General features: G+C 38.3%; 1 protein-coding gene across 2 annotated transcripts; it reads right to left on the bottom strand.

The window, feature by feature from the left end:
- Window positions 1-6,813: 6,813 nt before the first annotated feature.
- Window positions 6,814-21,587, bottom strand: DRAM1 (DNA damage regulated autophagy modulator 1). 2 transcript variants are annotated; one of them, XM_015629197.3, is made up of 7 exons: window positions 21,204-21,358; window positions 15,247-15,314; window positions 13,902-14,044; window positions 11,890-12,067; window positions 10,828-10,886; window positions 9,446-9,538; window positions 6,814-8,119 (listed from the first exon to the last, which is right to left on the bottom strand). In XM_015629197.3, the coding sequence occupies exons 1-7, from the start codon at window positions 21,332-21,334 to the stop codon at window positions 8,072-8,074; spliced, it is 720 nt and encodes a 239-aa protein (XP_015484683.1). In that variant the 5' UTR covers window positions 21,335-21,358; the 3' UTR covers window positions 6,814-8,071. The 2 variants fall into 2 exon arrangements, with proteins under 2 accessions (XP_015484683.1, XP_033370522.1); XM_033514631.1 differs by lacking the exon at window positions 6,814-8,119 and adding an exon at window positions 8,129-8,316 and having other exon boundaries at window positions 21,204-21,587.
- Between the last annotated feature and the right edge of the window lie 1,935 nt (window positions 21,588-23,522).

Raw genomic sequence — 23,522 nt, forward strand, 5'->3', positions numbered from 1 at the left:
CACTTTCTAAATAATGTGTCCTCTTGTTTAAAGAAAATGATACTGTAAACTCACAACAACCCAAAAAAATGATTAGGGCAGCAACAAACATACACTAAGGAGTGTGCTCAGATTAGCAATATTTTCTGTTAAACAGTGAATATTTTCTGTTAAACAGTGGTTTAGCAGTAGACCAACAGACCTGTCTCCTGTGTGGAGTATTTCATAGATGAGCATTAATTTCATAGGCTTGGTTGGATGAAGTATCACTGCACATTTGATTGATCCTAATACAGGCCAGTATAAACACTGGTAAGAAAAGCCATCTTCGCCCTTTTCTGCTGGAGTCTCTGTCCTCCTGATCATCAAGAGATGTTTTAAGCCTTCATTACATATTATTTGGTAGGTGATCATGCAGCTTGAGGCTCTTCCAATTGCATCATCATAGTCCTCTTCCCTTTATGTCTCCTCAGACCAGTAGTCATTCATTAGACTCACCAGAGGTTTGTAGATCTGCATCCATTGTATTTCCAGTTTCACTGGTTTCCTTTTTTTTTTAAATTTATTTTTTAATTTCAGTGATGAGCAAAGGGCTCCTCACTTAGATTTCAATTTTCCCATGCTTCTTTGAGATGCATTTCAGCCATCACTTAACTGATGGGATGGAGAACCCATTTTAATCAAGCAAAATCTCCTTTCACCCACAGTGACACCCTATTCTACATGACCCTGGGCACAAAAGCAGATCACCAAAACCATCTTGTGTAGCTCACTCCTCAGTGTTTCATTACAGAGACTCTGTTCCTCTTCTAGTCAGTGATTTTGCTGGCAAAAAAAAATCTCCCTTGTGTTCCCTGTGGGACTGCCAAACAATCTGGTGTCTTCCCACCAGAAGCTATATGGGGACCTTTACAAGCAAGAACAACCTCCTGTTATTTCAAATTCTACACTGAAAAATCACAGAAAGGGGAACTCCTCCTGCTGCAATCTGTGAGCAGGACCCTCTTCTCCAGGTCCTGGAGCTGCGATTTCAGTATAACTTGACTCCCAAGAAACCTATCAAGATATTGATCCTTAGTGTCCAGAGAATGGAGGAAAAGTGCCTCCTGGTTCCTCTACGTAATTTGGTGTCATTTAATGTAATTCTTTATGGGGTAATAAAGAGTTCTCTGCTTTTCTTTATGTCCACTGAGGCCAGCGATAAGTGTCACATTCATTTCCACAGACTTTGAGGCAAACTCCTACCTTTTGCTTTCCCTCTTTTCTTATACAGTGACTCCTCTCTTTCTTATCCATTCTCTCAGCTTCCAGTTTTTAGCCCTGTTTCTGAGTCTGTGTGCCTTGAGAGTAAGTGACAAAACTGCTCCAAACACACGGGAGCTGCTGATTCTGCAACGCGGTTACACAATCCAGATGAAGATCTTTCTCCAGCTGCCTTTGAAGAAAAAGACATCACTAATTCCCATTTTGCCTTTCTGTCTAACTGCTACTGTGATTTATGGGATGGTTTCAATAACCCATCCACGGTATTGCTAGGATTTTGGTTTCCGAGAGCTCTGTTTTTTCCTAAACCTCTTTTCCAAAAGAGGTACGCGCAAAGGCAGAGTTTCTGCTCTTCCTAGAAATCCATGAGAGACTTATCTGTCTCCAGTCCCAAGCTGAATGCCTGATGCCCAGTGCTTTCTGCTCACTGAATTTAACTGGGTGGTTTAAGGGTCAACCTCATTTCATCCTTCAACCCTACTCAGGAAGACTCAGTGGTCTGTTGGATTGCATTTTTACTCCAGAAATTGTTTCTTATTTGTCTGTTTGTGCATTTTTCTGCGGTGAATTTTTATCTGACAGTGCAATGAACAGTTTCCAGTCCTGTCTTTCTTTAGTTTCCTCTCACTCCTCTTTAGTCTTAACATTGTTAAATATTTTTGCAACCAGAAGGTATTTTTGGAGTGAATATACTGCCATGACTCTCTGTTTTCAATGGCAACGCTCAGTTCTGGCTGCCACGAGCAGACACAAGATGCCATGTAAAACTGCAAGTTGATTTTTAAAAAACATGATTATATAATATTGTACCATTCCTTTTGGTTGAAATTCCAGGAAAGTAGCGATCGGGATTTTGTATTGTCTACCCTAAACAGTAAGCATGTTTTAAATTCAGTTCAAGACTAAAGAACTATGCTAATACAATAATAGTGTTCAAATTTTAATGCTGTTTGGCAAGGAGGGGTACTGAAAAAATGTCAGCTTCACCCTTTGACAGCACTGGCAATCACCCTTTAAAATCTGCTATAATACTATAATTACCCCAAATATTTGGTTTAAACACTTTTAAGCTAACCAGCCATGCCAGCTGTAGGCAGGATCTCAGCTGAGAGTTGATTTTGGTCTGCAGTCAGGTCAGAGAGCACTCATGACTTACTACCTGCATACGTTCAATATCCCCAGACATCAGATGGAGACCACAAAATGGAGGAAAGTAAGGCTAATTTGTTGACTGTCATGAAGAAAGATGATTTCTGGAACAGAATCACAGAAACCACATCCTAATACTAACATACTGGGAGAGCTGTTTGCCAACACAATTTGTGTGAATTGAGTATTAGGTAACACAGAAGGACAGAGGACAAAGGGAGAAATAAGAAATGGCGCCATCTCCGTGCCCCCAAAACCCAGAGGAAGCCAAGCCAATGGAAAGCTTCCACAATCCTGAGAAAACAAGTGCTTGCTGAAGCTTGGCTCCTGCTTCCTCAGTTGCTTCTAAGAGTGTTACAGCTACTTTGGGATGTCTCAGATCTTGTCACAGTGCCATCTTCACACAGTTGCACTGAATTTCAAATTAAATGTCATTAGAGGCTTAATCAGAACTACATCCTGTTGTACTTGTGATGTTGGTTCTGAGAACTTAGGTCTAAATACTTCACTTTTAACTCTCAATTTCTGCTTCTTCAGTGAGAAAACAAGCTGTGTTTGAGGAGCACAGGCAGAACAAGCAGAGTCTTAGAGCTTGGTGTCTCCTTCAAACTGCTTACAGGGGGATAACTTGTTTTCTAAATTCATCCTTGAAATTATTCTGCTGACACCAGAATCTATCCAGGAAACATCTTCAGGTTCTGTGAACAACATACACACTTGGTCAGCAGAACAAGAAATACTAAAAGTTAAAGCCAGTAGAAGGCTTGTAATTTGATTTTAGTTGATAAAGTCAAGAAGATCTATTTTCCTTCAAGTGAAGGTTTTTATCTCCTGTTGAATTTGTATCCTCAAAGGCTAAATAGATCTCTATAAGAAAAGAGGGGTATTTCATCTGGTGGAATTTCTGAACATTACATTTTTGCCTGAGGAGCAAGACCTATGTAGAAATCCTTTCTAAGTAGTAGACAAGATTTTATATGTAATCCCACTGAAATTTCAAATCAGCACAAAATTCTATTTATATTTTTTTAAGGAAGAAAACCCCACAAGTTATTTCATTATCAAAAAATCCTCTTGAATAATTCAAGCCAGAAGAAAAACCTCCCTACAAACCATCTAATATGTTTCAGCCACTTGATGCAGTGTGAGAGGAACTTTGCACGGCGATCCATCAGCTGCTAGTATCTCTAATAAAAGCAGAGCTACAGAGAATGTTCCTGCAGGTCTCATGATGAAAGTCTAGATGTTCATCAGAGAAACCTTCTTTGAAATGAATTTGAATTGAAATGAATTTGAAAATGAACCTATAATGAATTCTGTGAGTGTGTGTTGGGAGAGTGCTCATGGACTAAGAAAGTTCTACCGTGTTAAAGATGTCTATCAATAATGAATCACTCACACTTTGTCAGAGCACTTTCTATATTAATTTCTTTAAAATCTGTACAACATTTGGTGGGAGTTTCAAGAGGAACATCCATGCTGCTAAGCATAGTTTATTTGAGACTGTGAAAGCTAAACTTGTATCATTCCAGCTAAGATAATTTTCCAAGGCCTGCATTATTGCTACACTTCATAGAACACAATGCTAGCTGTTTTGTTAGGCAAGGAAATAACTGGGAAAAAAAGACATTTTACATACAAAGTGCATTTTAAAATAGATACAGCAGCTACCTTTGAATTTATTTTTTTTTACAACCAGGCGTGTCACTTTGTCTGGGTGCAGACTGGCTGCAATTTTCAAATGTTAAAATCTTGTTCTTTCTGTATTGTTGTCTCATGAAAGCAAGGTCTATATTGTCTTCTTAAGCTCCACCACAAACTGACAGGATTCTACTGAAGCAGCAGAGTGAAATGTACCTTCTTTGTGACAGGGCAGGAAAAACTTCCAAGAGTAGTAATGAGAGCTGGATGTCAGCTTGTGCCAGTGATAACTGCAGCAAGGGGCTCCTTTGACTTAGACAAATTAGTTTGAAATTGAAGTTGCTATGAGACTACACATTGAAGTAGCAAGACATATTTACTTAGATGAAGGCAGGAAGGGATGGCAAAGAAACTTAGATGTGACTTGTTTTCCACAAAGTCACAATATAAATCTCATTTAACCGGGCCTCAGACGACTATTAAAATCAGCTAAAGCTACCCTACAAAACTACTTGCTTGCCTGAACACAGGAAATAAACCCAAATCATGTGGTCTGCTAGTGCCATCTATTGTGTATGGGGAAAAATACAGATATCAACTGTAGGACTTGCTGATTTTCTCCTTAAGATGAGAGAAATGTTCTTTCTGCATTACATTACCAATCCAAAATATAGACAAAGCTCATTAAATCACTGCAGTTTTTTATAAAATACAGCATGTATTTTTATTTCTGTGTATTTCAGCAACATGCAGGACTCTGGCCAGGCCTTGTCATTGTACTGTTGGTGTCTGCATGTGTGACCATATGGGCACTGGCACACAAATGCAGTGAAAGACGGACCCAGCTCTGACAGTTTTTAGTCAAAGCTACAGAGAACTTATAAATTAAAGCCTATTGCTACTTCTCCACATTTCTCCCAAATAAATGGACATTAACTCATCTTCCAAGAAAACAAACATTATCCCTTCTTAAAATACATGCACCATGCACCATGCTGCCTTTCACTGTTTCTTGGAGGAGAGCAGCTCTTCCAGCCTCTCACAGAGACAATATTTCCAGTGGACATGGGAACCAACCCAAGACCCTCTGCAGTCTTCAAACAGATTCTCTAAAGCCTGAAGGCTTGTGAAAATTTGGTCAATATTGAGACAAAGACTGTATTTACAGAGGAATTTAAAATACCAAGCTCTTGAGCATCTTTACAAACTTCAACTGGAATGTCCAAAATTCACTGACATGTTGCTATAATCCCTCTAATCTGCTTGGAAGTTTTGAACCAGTATTAAGAACAAAAAAATAAATGCCTTACCATCAAGATTATTGTACTACTGTCAAACATAGGATGCTGTCACAGGTAAGGCAGTGTGCAAACTGAGCAGACCAGAAATTAAAGTTTAATTTCTTAAGCTTAAGAGAAAAGCCAATGGTAAGGTCATCACTGGCTTAGTGCACATGGGAAGGCAAAGCTGAGTAAGTAACAGTGTCCTAAAACAAAGGGGATTTTAGGTATTTTGAGTAGATAGTTTCATCCTTACATGATCTGGAGCTGTGACAGGGATCACAACAGTGGTATTTCATCAGCAGATCACGCTAGGCACAACCTAGAAAAATAAGCTTTTGCTCATTTTTGGATTTTTTTTTTAACTTTTGGAAGCAGTAGAATGGTTAAGCATAACCACTAAAAATAACAGCAATAATCATGTGATTTACTGTAGTTTATGCAAAAAGAATTACTCCATCACTCTTAATGGGCTGACAAAATAGAGGACATCATGCAGAGTAGATGATAAAAATATTTCTAGCATAGCTTCCAACAGAAAAATTAGCCATTTCTTGTTGCTAAGAAATATGAAAATATAGGAAAAAAGGACCTGTAGCAAAGCAACAGAAATGTGCTGTGACATTATCTGTGCTAACCTCTAGAGATCACTTGCCTGTAAAAAATTAAAGTGCAGCACTTAACAATAGTCAGCCACAGCTAAGTTATACCTTGCTAGAATATTTGGTAATTGCTTGCAACTTGTCAACTCACATTTCAACTGAAAAAAATAGTTAAGTTGTTGACTGAAAATCTGCTTGGAGCCACAGAATAATCAAAGTGTTTTCAATAGTTGTTCACAAATTAAAAAAAGTAATAATCCATTGCCTCTATCTGTATGTCAATGAAGCTGAGGTCTTAGACCTAACAGATTTAATAGAAGGTGCACTATTGGTGTGTTCTTTTGGTCATGAATGTAACTCATTAAAATGTATCACCATAAAGCTCAGAAAAATGTGAAGGATTTCATTCAGTTCTTGAATTTACCTGTTGGCTTCAGGGAACAAGATGATCTTGATTCAGCCACTTTCTCTGAAAATATTTTTCCTTCCCTTTAGGATGATGTAAGCATTGTAAAAGTTGGCTATCATTTGAAATAACAACTTCAAGCTTCTTATGCTTTTGTTAATGAAAGCTAAGAATAAAAATCAATAAAAGAGTAATACACAATGTACTAGGAAGTCTTTTCTTAGCAGAGCCTTGAAAATAACATTATGCCACTTTTTGTGGTTGACAAACATTTTCTTTATGATCTTCACTTGAAAGAATGTGTTTCACTTACAGGGTACCCAATCAGCAAGACATAAGGTTCTTCCTTTAGTCAGTACTAGATTTGATTTTTAACATGGTTGTAGCTATGAACCTCTGCAAGATAACCTGATTACTATGGAAAGCAAATCTGACAGTGAAAAACACTTCTACTGTTTTTATCTGGAAGAACTTATAAAGAAAACATCAAGTCTTTAAGTTGTGAAACAGCTGAATTTAATACAGTTTAAAATACACATTAAAAGAAATATCTACAGATAACTAATCTTAAGACATCACTCTCCAAAACAGACATTAGTTAGTGGATATTAGCAACTGAAAATCATCAATATTTCTGCATAAACTGTGATAGTGTGGAAAATGTAATTTTCAGAGAATGTAAGTGACAACCAAGTTAATGCACTGAATGGAGGTGGTGAATCAGTCCATGAAAGAACCTTTTGCCTGCAGATACTTGTAACATCTGACTTTTTAATTAGGTCCTTTCTAAGTCTTTCATTAAAGAAGTAAGTCTATAGCAGCAAATATCTTCATTACAGATGCTCTTCAGGGTTTTTTTTAATTCAGTTTTATGTATATAATACTCAAGCATTTATTTCTAAGCACCTGAAAACTACTGGTGCCTCTTATTATTTTCCATTCATTCCCAAAGACTTTTTCTGAGACTTTCTTCACTCCATTGTAGATTAAAACACAGGCTGGAAAATTCTGCTTTATATTAACCAAACTGTAATAAGTTTTCTCTTTAGTACATCATGCTTAAATGTAAATTTACTTTCTATTCCCACTTCCGTTTTTTGTTTCCTGTGGCCACCAGTGCATAAAAGGGAAAAAGGGGTGGATTTTTACAACATATACTGCAGTGATGATTTGAAAACATTCTTCAAGCAATACAGTTTATATTTTTCTTAGGATTTGCATTTGCATTACAGTGCCCGGTATCAGAAATATGTAGCATAGTGTTGCCATCTGCTAACTTCAAATATCTTCAAACAAAGATCCTGCTCTCACCATCTTCTCCAGCCCTTGCACATTAACTGAGTAGGAATTCAGTCCTAGTGATTTCTATTGCCTTTACACTTCCCTCTTTGCAAAATGTACTTTCTAAGGTTTAAAACTAATGCTACTAATCACACTACAGAAAATGAAAAAGTACATATAAGTCCAAAATGGAAGAGCTGAGATCAAGTCCTTGAGTGATTTTCCAGTGCTTCTAGATATTGCTTTTATTATAGTATTTTTAACATACTGAACCATACAAAAATTTTAAAATATTGCAAAAAGGCAGGAGGAACCTTGCTCTGGATTTTTAAAATCTTTTAGTGGTTGCTGGTGCAGAGTTAATGGCATGGGTTCTTAATACAACTGTATCAATCCCTGTCCCTCTGCCACTTTTTCTGTAAGTAAAAAGAAACCTAGAGCATTCATAGATAAAAAATATTGTTTTTTCACTACCAGGAGTCTTCATGTATTTCTGTCGATATCCTTAAAGAAAATCTCTAAAAGAAAAATAAAACAAGATCAGCTTAGGATAATTTATCTTTCTGCCATATAAAGTACAAGGAGATGAAACAAAACAAAGGAAAAAGGTGTTAAAGTGAAATAAATACTGTGGGAAAATTAGAAAAAACTCTTACTTTTCTTAGAGTGTGGCAGGGTTTTTTAACTGAATTAATAGTTTGGTTTTCTCTGAGCACTGGTAATGACAAAAAGACAGTAGAGTAGAATCTAAAAAAAATTTTCTGCCGTTGTCAAACATTAACATGAGATTCATGCTATTTTATGGCCTGTGATTTAAAATGTCCACAATTCCATTTTGTTTAATTTCAACACTTTCTCTTATTTTCATAATATTTATATTTAGTAAAAGTTTTTATGTGTCTGAAGCAGAATTATACACTAGGGATTATTGATAAATATTCTGAGAATCACTGTATTGTCCTGCAAGTCTCTATCTCCAAGGGAAGTGTCTGACTTTTGATAAAAGAGATGCCATCATATGCATAGACATCAGGGAGTGATGGACTGGCAAGAAATGCCTCCCCCCAAGAATGATGTATTAAATTATGCACACATTTTGGAATGGTTCTTCAATAACTCTGTCTATTTTAGAAGGCAATTATATACCCTTAAGATCATGTGTTGTGTAATTTTGAACAACTATTTTTTTTTTCCAAGAGAAGTGTTTTTTTCTGCTGAACTTAGCTTTTTTTTTTTGTTTTGTTTCTTTAATTTACTTCTTTTTTAAATTAAGGAAAAGCCCTACAGCCATGGTCTATTCAGTACTAAGTCAAAACTAAACAGACATGGAAATGTTTGCTATTGTTTAGCAAAGTATGTTAACTCTGAATCCAACTACTCAAAACAGAAGGTTTTTACATTAACACTTTTCCAAAAAATATTTCATATTCTTTGCACTGTGAGGAAACATCCAGCAAATGTGTAAAGCATCAATCATTGAAATGCTTTGGATTATAATAAAAAATCCCTCAGGTACAAAGAAATGAAGTTTTAGTTGCATTATTTATCTTGTTATTATGTCACCTTTAGAGGGCCTCTTTCTACAAAAAGATTAGTAAATAAGAAGAACATATTAATTGACTTCTTAATTCACAGACACATTGAACTATTAAAGTGAATTTTATGTTTTATAATCAAGGGGGAGAATATTCATAATGTAAACAGAAATCAGTTCTGTGACTGGTAAAATTTGTTTCTGTATAGGTTTGATGCATCTATCTAGGTAAAGAATGGTAATTTTCTATTGCTTTTGTTGTTATAAAATTGACAGCACTTAGTCACTGCTAAAATATGCAAATACCAACCTGAAAATCTCTAATGAATGTTAAAAAAAAGAAGATGAAACCAAAGGCCACCGTCCATTCACAGATTGCACTCATAAAATGGTAAGTATAATCCTGATGGAATGAGACATAAAAAAAATTTACAGATAAAACAACTAAACAAAATATGGGTGGAATGATACAGACATTTACTTCTGTAAATGCAACAAGTAAGATTTATGACTTTTCATTCCTGTTGTATAAAAGTCATTTCACATTTTGTTTGTACAGAATGGTGAGTAAGTTTATCAAGGCTGCATGGATTACATTGTCTTGTAAGTAACGTCAAAGGCAGCACAAGAAAACTACAATTAGCACAAAACAACACTTGAATATAATACAAACCTGAAAACATTCAGTAGTTACATTAAGATTACCAAAGTGCCCATGCTCCAAGCTTTCACTCAGGGCCACTGAGATCAGTAAATCTGAGCAAATTCTCAGCATGTTTTGAAATGGAGGGCTAGCCTTTATGACAGTTCCTGACAAGATTTTGTGTTCATAGAAAAACCTATGTCACATGGCACAAACAGAATGCAAAGTGTTTCCCCACATGCCATCAACAAATATGCCATCTGTTTCAGTAAAACATTTTTTTCATCCTTGCATTTCATAAAAACCCACAAAACCCCTGAAGATATTACTAAGATTGTCTAATTTGTGAAGGTTTATCTCACAGCTGCCTTGCCACTGTTTGGTTGAAGTATATTTGCTCAGTGTGTTCCTATTAAGCTCTTCGATCAGGATATACTCTCTGTATTATTTAATCTGTTTTTTGAACACCACCTTTTAGCAAAATTTATCCAAAAAGAAGAATTAGTTTTTGTAGCTGTCATTCTGAAAATACTGAAATCAATCCAAATTCCTAAATCAGCTTTAGTATGTTTTAGGTCAGACTCCAAATATTGATGGCAGTACCAAAGACTATTTAAAAAGGAATGATTAAAAAGCTGAGAAAACTAATATTGTAAGAAACCTCAAAAAAAACTTGGAGAAGTTCATTTTCAAAGTCAAAGAAAATTGACTATAAAAGGAAGTAGAGTAACTAATTTCCAGAATACCTTTTGGGTTGTTTTTTTTTATTTTTTTTTTTTTTGTAGTCTTTTACTATGAGAAACTTTCAAATTCTTGGTGAAAATGAAAGTCTAATTCTTTGAAGATTGATCATCCATGACAAGTTTTCTTACCCACACCACAGACATCTTTCTGATGAAGAAGTGACTGGAGACCAGCATTGCACAAATCCATTCATGACAATGTACTATTTGAAGTCTCTGACATGTTTGTAATGCTTTAAGATAAACATAACAGCATTCCCCAAATAATGTCATACAAGATAAGTTGGCTACCTAGTAAGATTTTACCTTTTCACCTGGAGTCCAATCAATTTTTGTCATGGAAATTTTTGAAGCAAACACAATCACTGGGAAAAACAGTGTAAAGGAAACTATTCAATATTAGTGAGTAAAAGTGAAAATGTCTGCTTACAAAAAAAAACCCAAAAACCAGACCATCTTCCCCTTCTGTAGCACAGGAGATCCTAAACAACCAGAATATCAAATCAAGGTATTAAGAATACAAGTAAATGAAACACATTATTACAAGGTAAGTGGCAGCAGAAATCAAAACACATTTCTGCATAAATGAAGGTTTCTGTAGTTCTTCCTAAGTATAGTCAGGGTGAAACTCCAAAACTTAGGTGACATTTGTGATCAAGAACTGTGGGAACAGGGTCCTGCACTGCTGGAAGTGGAACAATGTTGGTTTCCAGTGATGCAAGGTAAGTGCCCTGATCTGTTTGTACAACTTCCTCTCAGGTCTGAGGCCCTCTTTCAAAGCCCTTTCGCAGCTGCTAAAACCAAAAGCAGGCTGTAGCTGGCTGACTCATGTGATGAGCTGCTGCAATCAGTTTTCAACTCTGGCAGATCACCCAAGGCCCATAAAATCAGTGAGATGAGTAATTACAGCATGCCAAGGGAAAAGCCAGGAAGTTGTGCAATGTTCCTTTAAGAGAGGTGACTATTGAGGTCAAGCACCAAGCAACATGATCAAAATCATCTGCCTAGGCTTGTGTGCCACCTGTGTTTTTAACTTCTGTGTGTTTGGTTCATTGTAGAAGCAGTGGTTCCCTTTTTCAGACCTTCCTCCCTGCTCTCCTTCAAGAGGAGGTTGGAAAGTTGCTCTGTGAAGAGCACTGGGGCATTATTTTTAAATATACCACTGAAATCAGAGATAAAGCTTCATAGAAGCCCCCAAAACTCATCTTTATGCTATTAAAGGTGTCTCAACATGCTATATTATATACACTAGAGACCCCTAAGTAAAGAGTGTGACCTCCTTTTTATTCTTTATAAGCAATGATTTAACTTAAAACGAAAACCATGAAGACATAAAGGGAAAACCACGGGATACACCATAAAGGATACTGGGAATGAAAGCAATGCATGATATGACAGATATGGCCATCCTTATGTGACACACAAAGTAAGTGTTCCATCGCGGGCTGGACTTGTAGGAGATTATAGACTGAAGTGTGATGTATACAACACCCGAGCCAAATGCCACCAAAGCTCCTATGTCATGGACACTGGGAACAGCCAGCTCCTGGAAAGAGAATCAGCACAGTGCTTAGCTGCTGTTACCTGAAGAAACTAGCAGGTAGTGCACATGAACGTAAATTTTCTACACAACAGACTGATGAGAAGAACTAGACTGAATACTAAGGAAATAATTTCTAATTCCATCTTTGCTTTGATCTCCTGACTTGAAGCAACACCTGACCTTGAGCAAATTTCACATCCTCTTCATGTCTCAGTTATTCAGCAAATAGGGATTGGAATGTACGGTTCACTGGTTGTACATATTATACAGTGAAAAGATTGAAGGCTTGCAAGCCACCATTTCCAGTTTCCTGGGCAATTAAAGATCCTTGAAAATCTGCTAGATCAGATGCTTAGCATCTAATAGATCATTATGAGCATCTAATAGATCCTTATTATGCTCAGAGCCCTTTCACAAACTGCACTTAACATGGAAAGCAGGGTCAAAGCAGAGGAAATAGAAATAAGGTGAGGAAGTAGTTTATGCACAGGCAATGAGACACATCAGAGATTAGATAAGAACCAGTGTGATAACTGTCAAGGAATCCCTTTGGAAACCTTAGGATCAAAGTTTCTGCTTCCCTTACTCTCACAAATTATTTTGCATTCCCAATTTGTGTTTTCCCTGCTGAAGCTGAGTTTGTCTTCTATTTAAGTCAGGCACCATCCAACTTTTTTTTCTTTTTTTCTTTTTTTTTTTTTTTTGGTGCCACATATAAATCTTATCAATAAGAACAGAGATGTTTTAAAGTAAAATATGATTAGAATAGACTGCAGTACCTGTGGTGTTTGCAATCCACACACACTGCCTGGATGCAAAGCTAAAAAGAGCAAGTTATCATCCTAAGGCAGAGGGGGCTTTTGTCTAAAAATACCATTTCTGTTACATGTTAAACTGTACTGGCTGTTGAAGCCCCAAAAATCTTTATTGTCAATTTCTCTGTGTGTCATAATGTCACTATGTGAGTACAATAGTATTTAACAAAATGTTCCAAGGTAGACCATCCTTTAACAGAAATAATGTAGCTGTTTCCACATGTTTTAAGGCAGTATCTCGAGCTCCCTGCCAGTTAAATTTGATTCTAGGCTGAAGCTTTCAGTGCAATTGCCCTAATACTTATGTCAGAATCTACCTAATTATACACTTCCTCACTAGAAGAGGTGAACTGGAGAATCTGTTTCAGTACTTTTTCTCCCTACTGAATTTTCTTTCAGACACTGAGGTGTGGACTTTGGTTTGTAATGAGATGTCTAACCCTTTCTGGCAAAGTAAGCAGTAGTTCTACATGTCTCCATCAAAGGATAAAACATGTTATGCCATCTCCTGCAGACTCAGAAGTTTAACAGGCTGGTATTGTGCTCCATGCTCTAACCTGTCATATAAGATTAGTTTATTTTGTAGAAAATGCTGCTAGTGAGTGAGCCATCATTCAGCCAAAAATGCAGATGCTTTTGTTAGTCTGACTTATTCTGCCCTATCTGATTATAAGCAAATTAAACTTGGAATAGCAAAGCTTTTTGCATTCAAATTTTCAGAGAAGAAAAATTCCAGAAAAATATAAAAATCCATATACTACAGGCAAGTACTGTTACAAGACAAATACACAGAAAACTCCTTAATGGCATAACTGCATGAGCAAAAATTCTCATGTATAGGGAGGAAACTAATCTGTTGCTGTAAAGCTACTGAAAAAAGACAGGAGCAAGAAAGGCATTCTTACTCCATTTTCCAAGGATCCACATGAGCATAATGTTAATCATTGTTATCTACTTGAAACTTTTAATGGTAAAACAATCTTATTTTATTTTCATGTTTGTTATGAAATTTACGGTCATACCTGAAAAGTTGCAACTATGCCCATTCCAGTGCAGCCCATCAGTCCCACACACAGTGTAAACATATTGCATGAAGACCAAACAAAGTGTGATGATTCATTCTGCTTCTCTATTAATAAATATCTGATGTACATTGTAATTGCAGCTGAAAAAACAACAACAAAAAGTGTTTTGTTCAATAATCAGATATTGATTACATTTTAACACCTTTTCCTGTAACACATGACATGCAGAATAAAATTGTAAACGTAATACAATAAATAATACTACCTTTAACTCTACTGGAATGAATACGTTAATTCAGATGAACTTTCAGATAGAACTTCAACATTATCTTTGTCTCAAAATTGCACATTATTGCTATCTAGAACTAACTGCACATCATTTGAAGAAAAGCACTAATTTAAACCCCATTCTCCTGGGTGTTTTGGGCACAGAGGTATTGCCATTCCATGTCAGGAGCATATGTCACAGGGAGATAAGAACTATAGGATGGAGGTGGGAGGCTTTATTCTGCTCTGAGATGCAGTCTTGTACCAGAACTACATCTCCTTATAACGGATGGTCTGAAGAATTAATTCCTTTTTGCAGAGTCCCTGCATGCCTGGCCTTAATACGCAGGTCACTCCTGGCAAACCCCTGTACTGAATTAGGAAATCATGGTTCTTCGGGATATGGTAAGCTGTAGGCTGAATTCCACAGTTCCATAACACAGAACACAGTTTCAGTCTCTCTACAATTGGAAAAATAAACCAGGTAACTTTGCCCAGGCACAATGAGGGTGCATAAGCACACCAAGATAGTGTGACTGAACGAGGCTCTTGTAAAAGGTAAAATAGGTGATTTTTACTTTGCCTTAAGGCCATCGTAGCTGCATATATACAGAGGTACCCCGCTTTTGATCCCCCATCCTCTAAAAGATAATAGAAAATGCCAAACTTCCTGACTCACATCAGTCATTTTGTAGAGAAATAGGCCCGTTGCAGAGAAAACCAGGTGTTGTTTCAACACTGTTCTTCCCTTTGCTGCAGCATCTTAGAACCTAAAGATCCCCTACATCAGAGTTTTTGCAGAGTAATTATGCCATCTTTGTTCCACTTCTATTTCCAGGGTATTGAGTACTTTGCACTGATGAGATGCTCTGAGGAGACACAAGTGCCTCTAAGCCTGCCCTGGCTGCTCCTAAGGACCCAGCTCTGCAGGTATTACTTACATCTACCTGATACTGCCATTTGACCATGGAGAAGTTTTTCTGTAGAATACTGAATACATTTCTGTAATTAAAGCAGGCAGCTTTCACTAATTCTCATTTCTTCATTCCATTCAACCTAAATACCTTATACATACCTAGAAGTGCTGAAATATTAATCATAAAACCAAAGACACCGCTCTCCGGAGGTTTAGTTCCAGTGTCACTAAAGCAGGAAGAGAGACAAATTTAAAGTTAATTGAGACCTGTGAAACATAAATGAGACAATTGAAATCTCAAGAGAAATATAACTTATGTGAACAGCTGCTGTGTGTGTAAGGCAATTCATCTTCTGTTGCACTCTTAGCCTCCATTTGTAGTAGAAAATCCTTCTTTACAAAAAGAAAGCATATTTTGAAAGCATACTCTTCAAACTGTATTTCCTCTTTTTCTGAATGCAATATGCAAAGATGTGACAGACCTGTACTTTGCTCATGACATGATTACATAAATGACATTTTAGAATTCATGTTTCTTTTATCTGCTGAATTAACACTGTGATAGAGTGAAATATATCTAATGGCAGTCACTGTCTTCAGAAGTGAGAGAACTGGGTTTAATTTCCTTAAAAGGACTTCACCCTATGAGAGAAATTGTGTTCCAATGCCCAGGAATGTTCCTAGCAACTGTTTAATTTACTAATGTAGATACAGCTTAAGAGTACTCTATCTCCAAGGTGTTGTCTCTTCTGATGAAACACTTCACCTGTATAGGGAATAATTAGAAGTTCACTGGACCAGAGAGAGAGTGTGAGAATATCTACAGAATTTATATACATATCTACATGCGTGTCTATATATATGAAAATGTAATGTATACAAAATATTTGTTATGTAGAAAATGGAACACTTTCACCATAGAGTCTTTTTCCTTCTTTTCCCTACATATATGCAAACACCCACCTCAGAAAATACCCTTTCCTCACAAAATGAGCATACTCCTGGGAGTATTTGGGTTCAAGTCCCCTCAAGCAGGACTCTTCTATGGAAGGTAAATGCTCTGTTGAAAGAACAGTACGATGATCTTGCCACTTCTTTGTACTATTGTTTCTTCTCTGATGTCTTCTTTTTCTTATTTAACATACAACCAGTTGATATTTATTTGATCAGGTTCTATTGGTCAAGCCAATGGAGAGCATCTAGTTCTTCCATCTTTACATGATTTGGGTGTAAGCTGAGTTTTCAGTTACTGGGCAGTACCAAGAGTCAGAATAGCACATTTGAACAGAGGCACCCAAAAACTCTAATAACAGGTATGTGAACACATAAGGGTTTTAGCTAATGCCAACGTTTAGTGGACGCTGAGCAAGGATTCTGAGAACAAGCCTTTCTCCTGGAGTGGGAGTGCCAGTGCTGGAGGGTAGGAAGGTTCTGCAGAGGGATCTGGGCAGGCTGGATTGATGGGCCAAGACGAGTGGTAGGAGGTTCAGCAAGACCAAGGTCTGGGTCCTATGCTTTGGCCACAGCGACCCCAGGCAGAGCTGCAGGCTGGGGAGCAGTGGCTGGAAAGCTGCCCAGCAGAAAAGAGCCTGGGAGTGATGCTTTGACAGCAGCTGAAAGTGAGCCAAGCTGTGCCCAGGTCACCAAGACGGCCAGTGGTATCCTGGATTGTACCAGCACCAGTGTGGCCAGCAGGAGCAGGGTAGTGATGGTCCCTCTGTTCTTGGATCTGGTGAGGCCACATCTCAAGTGCAGTTGTGAGTTTGGGCCCCTCACTGCAAGGAAGACCCTGAGGGGCTGGAGCCCTCAGAGAAGGGCAGCAGAGCTGGGGAAGAGTCTGGAGCACAAGTCTGATGAGGAGCAGCTGAGGGAGCTGCAGCTGTTTAGTGCAGAGAGGAGGAGAGAAGGATCAGGGGTGACCTTATCACTCTACAACCACCTGAAAGGAGGGTGTGGCCAGGTGGGGGTTGGCCTCTTAGGTAGCAAGCAATAGGACAAGAAGAAATGGCCTCAAGTTGTGCCAGGGAAGATTTAAATTGGATGTAAGGAAAAACTTCCCCACAGAAGGGGTGGGGACACTGGAATGAACTGCCCAGAGGGGTGGTGGAGTCACCATCCCTGGAGATGCTGAAGGAAAGCCTGGACTTGGTGCCATGGTCTGGTTGACATGGTGGAGTTCAGTCTTAGGCTGGACTCAGTAACCTCAGAGGTTTTTTCCAACCTATGTTGGTTCTGTGATTCTGTATATAATGGGACAAGTAGGAACTAGCTAGGGATATTTTTTTGTGTCATGCAAGAAGATGAATATTCTTCATTCCAGCAGCGAGGCTGGATTAGGTTTCAGTGCTAAGATTCTGAAGCTACCACTGAGTACAGCCAAAATGACCTCAGCATGAATGCTCTCCACACGCAAAAGAAAAAGCACTCTCTATTTAAGCAATCACTTTCAAGGATTTTGATAATTTTGTTAAGTTCAGGACAGCAGAGTATGACCATCTCAAATGACTTGATTACTTTAGAAATTCATGTTTGCTCTCCAACCCCTTCTATATTATAGAAGGATTTGTTTAACCAAAGTTGCTAAGATGATTTACAAGCAACAGGAAGAAGCTTAGGATAAAGGTAGGATCTTTTTCTATGAAAAGCAAATAAAAAAAAATAGAGAAAATTAATATACGACTTTTTACTAGATTGGTTCCAAATTCTCAGACAACAAAAGTTTGGACCAGGCTTTTACATGTATTGTTACAATATATCAGGCATTAGGAATCCCTATTCACATGAATTTTCTTGTTGTAATGCTTTCTGAAGACTTGTTCCAGCTTGTAGTCTGTATTAATCTTGTTTCTCTTTGACAGCAAAATTGATGAAAAGAGTAAACTAAGCAATTTTTTTGTTTGTTTGACACACCTAAAAAACATCACAATTCATGTTTCATTTAGCCCATTTTTTAACCTTGAATTTAATTTTTTCCTCTTGTTTCTGGGGTGTTTTCATCAACACAACAAAGGAGTCCATTTAAAACATGGGCCACTTGTGACAATCTTCAAGGACTTTTTCAAATCAGAAACCACTCTGTGGTAAGTAGAGGACTGTAATCACTTCAAAGCTTTTGAAGGGCTTTAGGTGAGAAGAGAATGGAATTGGCACACACATGGAAAGCCATTTGAAGTTCTTGGAACACATCTTAAGAGCAATCCAAATAACCTGAAATTGCACTGAACTCCTTTTTTTAACAAAATATTTTCTCAAGCTAAAGTCTTATAGGTGATTTTTGCTGTTGTGGATTTTTAAGCTCAACAATCTTAAACTATGCTTTAAAGAAAATTCATACCAGGAATATCACAATCTATTTACAAAGTACTGTGCTGCATTTTAAGGACACTATCTTCTTAATGCTGTATTTTCCATTAAAAATACCTGGAACTAAATGAGGTCTTGGGCTCATACTCATTTTTCTTCAGGTTTGCTCCTTTGGAAAAAAAAAAGGTTAGCAAAAAAACAACAAAAAAAAAAGTATTAATGACAGTTCTCTATCTTTTATAAAAAAAAAAAGAAAAAAAAAGAAATGGTATATTTGAAACAAAAATGTGCTCACATATTTGAGTTGGTGCATAGGTGAGCTCAACCACCAAGGAAAAGATGAGGAACCCTATATGGAAATGACAGCATTTGTGTCACCATCTCATGCAGTAGAATTTTAAAAACAGTCTTCTGAAGAGTGGAAAGACAAGAAGGTTAAGGAGACAATAAATATTTTGCGACCAAAAGACTCATCATTGAATTTTCTTTGGAGCCATCATAAACTATTTCTCTTCAAACTGAAGTCCCAAATTTTTAAAATAGGAAGATTTTATTCTACCTACAGGGATTCTGATTTCTCCAGAGGTACCATCTGGTATCAAATACCTTCAGGAAAATATCCTTTACTCTTTCACTGAGTATTCAAACAAGCACACAGCCATCCCAGAACACCCAAATTGGTTTGGATTTTGAGCAGTATGAGGAACAGGACTAATTTGGGCACAACCTGGTCATCTTTTAGGGGTCACCTGCTAGAAGACACAAAATCATGTTCATTTTATCTACCAAGAAATGTATTTATATGGTTTACTTGATGAAACATTAGCACAGCCTCCATGACAAATTTAGGTGTGGTCTCTTGCTGCAACAGCTGCTACATTGTAAGCAAATAAAATTAATGTTGCTTCAAGGCATACACAGAGTACTTGGGGAATGTATATAAAAATTACAGAAATGTTGAACTAAAGTTTGTCAATATTCTTCTCCTTTGTGTAACTGGAATTTCCCCATATGAGCTCTATTTAATTTTTATAGTTCATTGTAAGATATTGCACAACTGAAATGTTGCAACATTCTTCCTCTTTTTTAACACTCTTAGTTTTACTAAATCACATTCTCAATCACATGATTCAGATTCTTAGGCTAAAGCAATGACCTGAAAATTAAGAATATGAAAATGGTATGACTATTGTCCTGAGTACTTAGAAGAAAACCTTGCATTATTCCTAAGTGCATCATCTATGAAGTTCTCATGCTTAGACCATGTGCCTTTAGAATTGTTGCAGGTGCTTCACCAATAATTAACATATATCCTTATAGTCCAAATTCGGTGTCAAAAGGATGTAACATAAACAAGACTTTTAAAAAGCTTTACTAGTAAATGCAGAGGATCTGAAATGTGAGTGGGAATCACTGGTGCAGCCTCTTATGTCTTTGTTTTGTTTAGGTTTTCTAGGGCATATGAACTTTTATTGTGATTTGATAGTTAAAGGTTAAGAACATTTTTATCTGGGAGCTATTCCATTAAGTTGATATAACTATGGCAGCCGAGATACATTCATTAGAGTTGTACAGCTGTGAGTTAAAGGTTTGGCCCATTCCTTTTAGAATGAATGACACAATTAAGATACCTGGGCTGTCAAAAGCTTAACTGCAAACAAAACTATACATAAAAAAACACATCCCGTTCTCTCATATATTTTATTCTATGACATGGCTTCAATATAAGAAACATAATTTGTCAAATTATCTCAAAATATTTCTAAACAAAAATCATGTACAGTTATACCAAATTATTTATTTTTGTTAGTTAATAATGGATAGATTGCACTGATCACAAGCACTTCTGTGTTAGCAAAGCTTTGTGTGCAATCAAGGATGAGCAGTAGGGTATTTGTTCAAGTACAAGAGCAAGGCTTTCCAAGAGCTTTCCAGATTTGTGCTGAGTTTAAAAGTTTTGCTAATATAAGCATGAAGCCCAACTTTCTCTGGCTCAATTTGAATGAAACTCAGCTATCTTGTGGGTTGTGGTGTCATTTGCTCTTGGCTATGATGAACAAACCCTAATTTTCAATCAAATTTTCTTGTATGTGCCAATCAGGTTAGCAGTCTTCTGAAATTATGCATGTCTAAAAAGTCCTTCATGGAATTAGGTCTAGATGTATCTTTAAAGATATATAAACCTTGTTTAGATCTTCTGTATGTCAGATACACTCTTAGATTTCTGGCTAACCTTCAATCTACTGAGAGATAAATACTAACATTTTCATAGTTTAGATTTAAATGTTAACATAAGCCATGCATAATGAATGATTTATACAGAATTGCACTTAAATGAAAAAGGTTATAGAAAAGAGATGCCAGACATCTCTTGGGAAGTCTTTAAAACCCATCGGTCCTATAGTGAAATATAGAAAATGCATGCTTGGGGGGGATGTGTGTACTGCAAAAGCCATCACAGGGCTTTGAGTCCAGTCATCCTCCTGTGCACTTTGGCCTAGTTCTGGAGTTCTTCAAACAAAATTACACTTCCACCATGTAATTGTCAAGTTTTTTCTAGGATCAGGCCTGTGCTGGCTGCAGCAGTGAACTTTCATGTCCTTTCCATCGTGCCTCCAGCGTCTGTGTCCTGCGGCTCCCAGAGGCGCTAGAGGTGTGATGGGTGCCGGGAGTGCCCGACGTGTCCCCTGTCGGCCCCGCCGCCACCGCCTCTCCTCCCCTGGGGACCCCACACTCCCCCCGGGAAGCCCCTCAGGACACCGCCCATGGTCACACACACACAAGCCCCGCACCTCGGCCGCTCCCCGCCTCACCTGATGTAGGGGACGAGGGGCTCGACGTGCCCCGCCAGCACGGCCATCACATAGGAGATGATGAAGGCGGCCGAGGACCAGCTGACGAGCAAAGCGGGCACGAAAGCCACGCCGGGCATGCAGCACGGCATCGCCGGCGGCTGCCCTGCCCGGGGTGTCGGCAGCTGGGCGGCAGCGCCCCGCAGTCAGGGCCGGGGAGCGGGGACTGGCGGGGCGCATCCGCGCTCCCCACCCGGCTCTGTCCCCGCCGGCAGCGGCGCCCCGGGATGCCCGGCCGAGCGCTGCCTTCCCTTCGCTTTCGGTTCTCCGCTGCGCTCCCCGCCCACGACGGCGCCGGAGAGCCAGGGACAGCCGTGGGCCCCTTCGCCCTCCGCCGCCGGCACCTGAAGCGCTCCGGAGAGTTTGTGGCTGCAGGAAGTCTCCCCGCAGCCCGTGCCCCTGTCGCTGCCGGCTCTCGGGGCGGCACACGCCCCGTCGGGGCAGGGAGGAGGGCGGTGAGATGCTGCCGGGGAGTGCTCGCCGGGGTCTGCGGGTCGTGCCCGCGGCTTGTGCCTTCACACTCGTCTTTAAAAGGGCTAAAAATGGGGCCCAGTGTGAGCTCCTTGCAGCTCGCCGGCCTGGGAGCGGCCGTGGGGGCATGGAAACAGGGTCAGAAACTGTGCAGGTCCCGTTACCGAGTCCTGTACACACCTCATCTGCCTCGGACTTTCGTTTCAAACACATAATGCAGCCTTGATTTGCAAATCTTCCCTGAGATTCACTTTCCCACGTGCTTAGTGGGAAACCATTGTTTAATTCAAAATCACCCCCTGTTCAGCATTTTGACTTTGGTTTAACATGAAGTCATGGACAATCTGTCAAGGGTGTTTCTGTTTCCTTTGATTGTTTATAGTTACCAGCCTTCCAACATCTAAACTCAAGGTCACCATCCTGCTGCACGTGTGTGTGCATACTCTGCCTCTCCCCCTGAGGATGTATCGAGGGTCCAGCCTTCGGTGCACATTCCCTGTGGTGGATGCACACAAGGTGAATACTTGGTGTGCCTTTGAAGGTATTAGGAAGGGAGATAGAAATGAAATAAAAGGACTAGGGACAGTATATCTTAATGCAAGTAGAGAAAAGTAATAAAAAAGAAATTATTCTACCATTGAGGCTGGAGGTAGTCCACAACCTTCTTCTTGGCAATAGCAAGTTGCTCATGTTCTTAACATATAAATTGAGCATAATAGTTCATACCATGCCACAAATTCATAATTCACATTTCCACAGCTAATTTCCCTTCTAGTAGTTTTGAGTGACAGGAATTTCTGACTGGAAGAACACATTTATTTCTCTTTATGTTAAAGGTGCAAAAACGATGGAAGGGAGCTATTATTTGAGCTGTCATAATATGCTGGTTTAAAAATTTCTGTTTAGTTATGCCTCAATATCAGGTATCTTGTTTTTTTTTTCCTCTTGAAACAGAAAATTAAAGAAATACTGTACAAGAACTAAATCTAGTCTCTTTGGTAAATAAACAGATGGCAGAAACATATCTATGGTACATTTACAGCAGTAGGATTTTAATTTTTTGTGTGTCAGTAATTTATTATTTTGGTTTGCTCCCTTGCAAAAAGAGGATTACTTCATTTTAGTTCATCAACATTTAAGTCACATTGTTGGAAAATGTTCAATCCACAGTTCTGCAAGTTCCTTGTACTACCTTTAGTTTTATAAGTAGTAAATAAATTACTCTTAAGTGTGAGTTGAGTACTTAAATTATTCACATGACTTTTTGAAAGTGCCTGAACACGATTTGGAGTGAAAGAAAAGGGCACATTTGGCTCAAGCAGGTGGCAACTGACTGACTGGTCATCACTAGAAAAGGCTTTCATTGCTATGTAAACATTAATTGCAGCTCACGTGATGTTTAATTTTCTTTATGATTTTATTGTAGAAGGAAGTCAGTAACAACATACAATTTGAGCAGTGATCTTTAATTGTTTTTTATCAGAAGCATGTTCTTTAAAGATCATTAGAAGCTGCTAGGAGTAACAAATACAGGTTACTCCCAAACTTGGGAGGAGTCATTTTCATTTACTGGACTTGAGAACATTAGTGTGATAATTCAAAGAAGGTCTATGTATTTTAATTTATTTAGCTTTCAGTAAACTATTTTAAACCCCTAGCAGTATAGAAATATAAAACAACTATGGATTTTAATATAGCTCCATGGGATTTTTGTAGATGAGAAATTAGATATGAGTTAATAGTGTGCGCTTGCAGTCCGAAAAACCAGGTGTACCCTGGGCTGTATGAAAGCATGGGAAACATGACCAG

The sequence above is a fragment of the Parus major genome, chromosome 1A (assembly GCF_001522545.3).
Source record: "Parus major isolate Abel chromosome 1A, Parus_major1.1, whole genome shotgun sequence".
Lineage (NCBI taxonomy): Eukaryota > Metazoa > Chordata > Aves > Passeriformes > Paridae > Parus > Parus major.

Coding starts and splice junctions, on each gene's coding strand:
- DRAM1 (XM_033514631.1), bottom strand. CDS start 21,334: ATGCCGTGCTGCATGCCCGGCGTGGCTTTCGTGCCCGCTTTGCTCGTC. Junction 12,068..13,901: donor GCATAGTTGCAACTTTTCAG/GTATGACCGTAA, acceptor TTCTCTTTCCAG/GAGCTGGCTGTTCCCAGTGT. Junction 10,887..11,889: donor ATGCATTGCTTTCATTCCCA/GTATCCTTTATG, acceptor TGTTTTTCCCAG/TGATTGTGTTTGCTTCAAAA.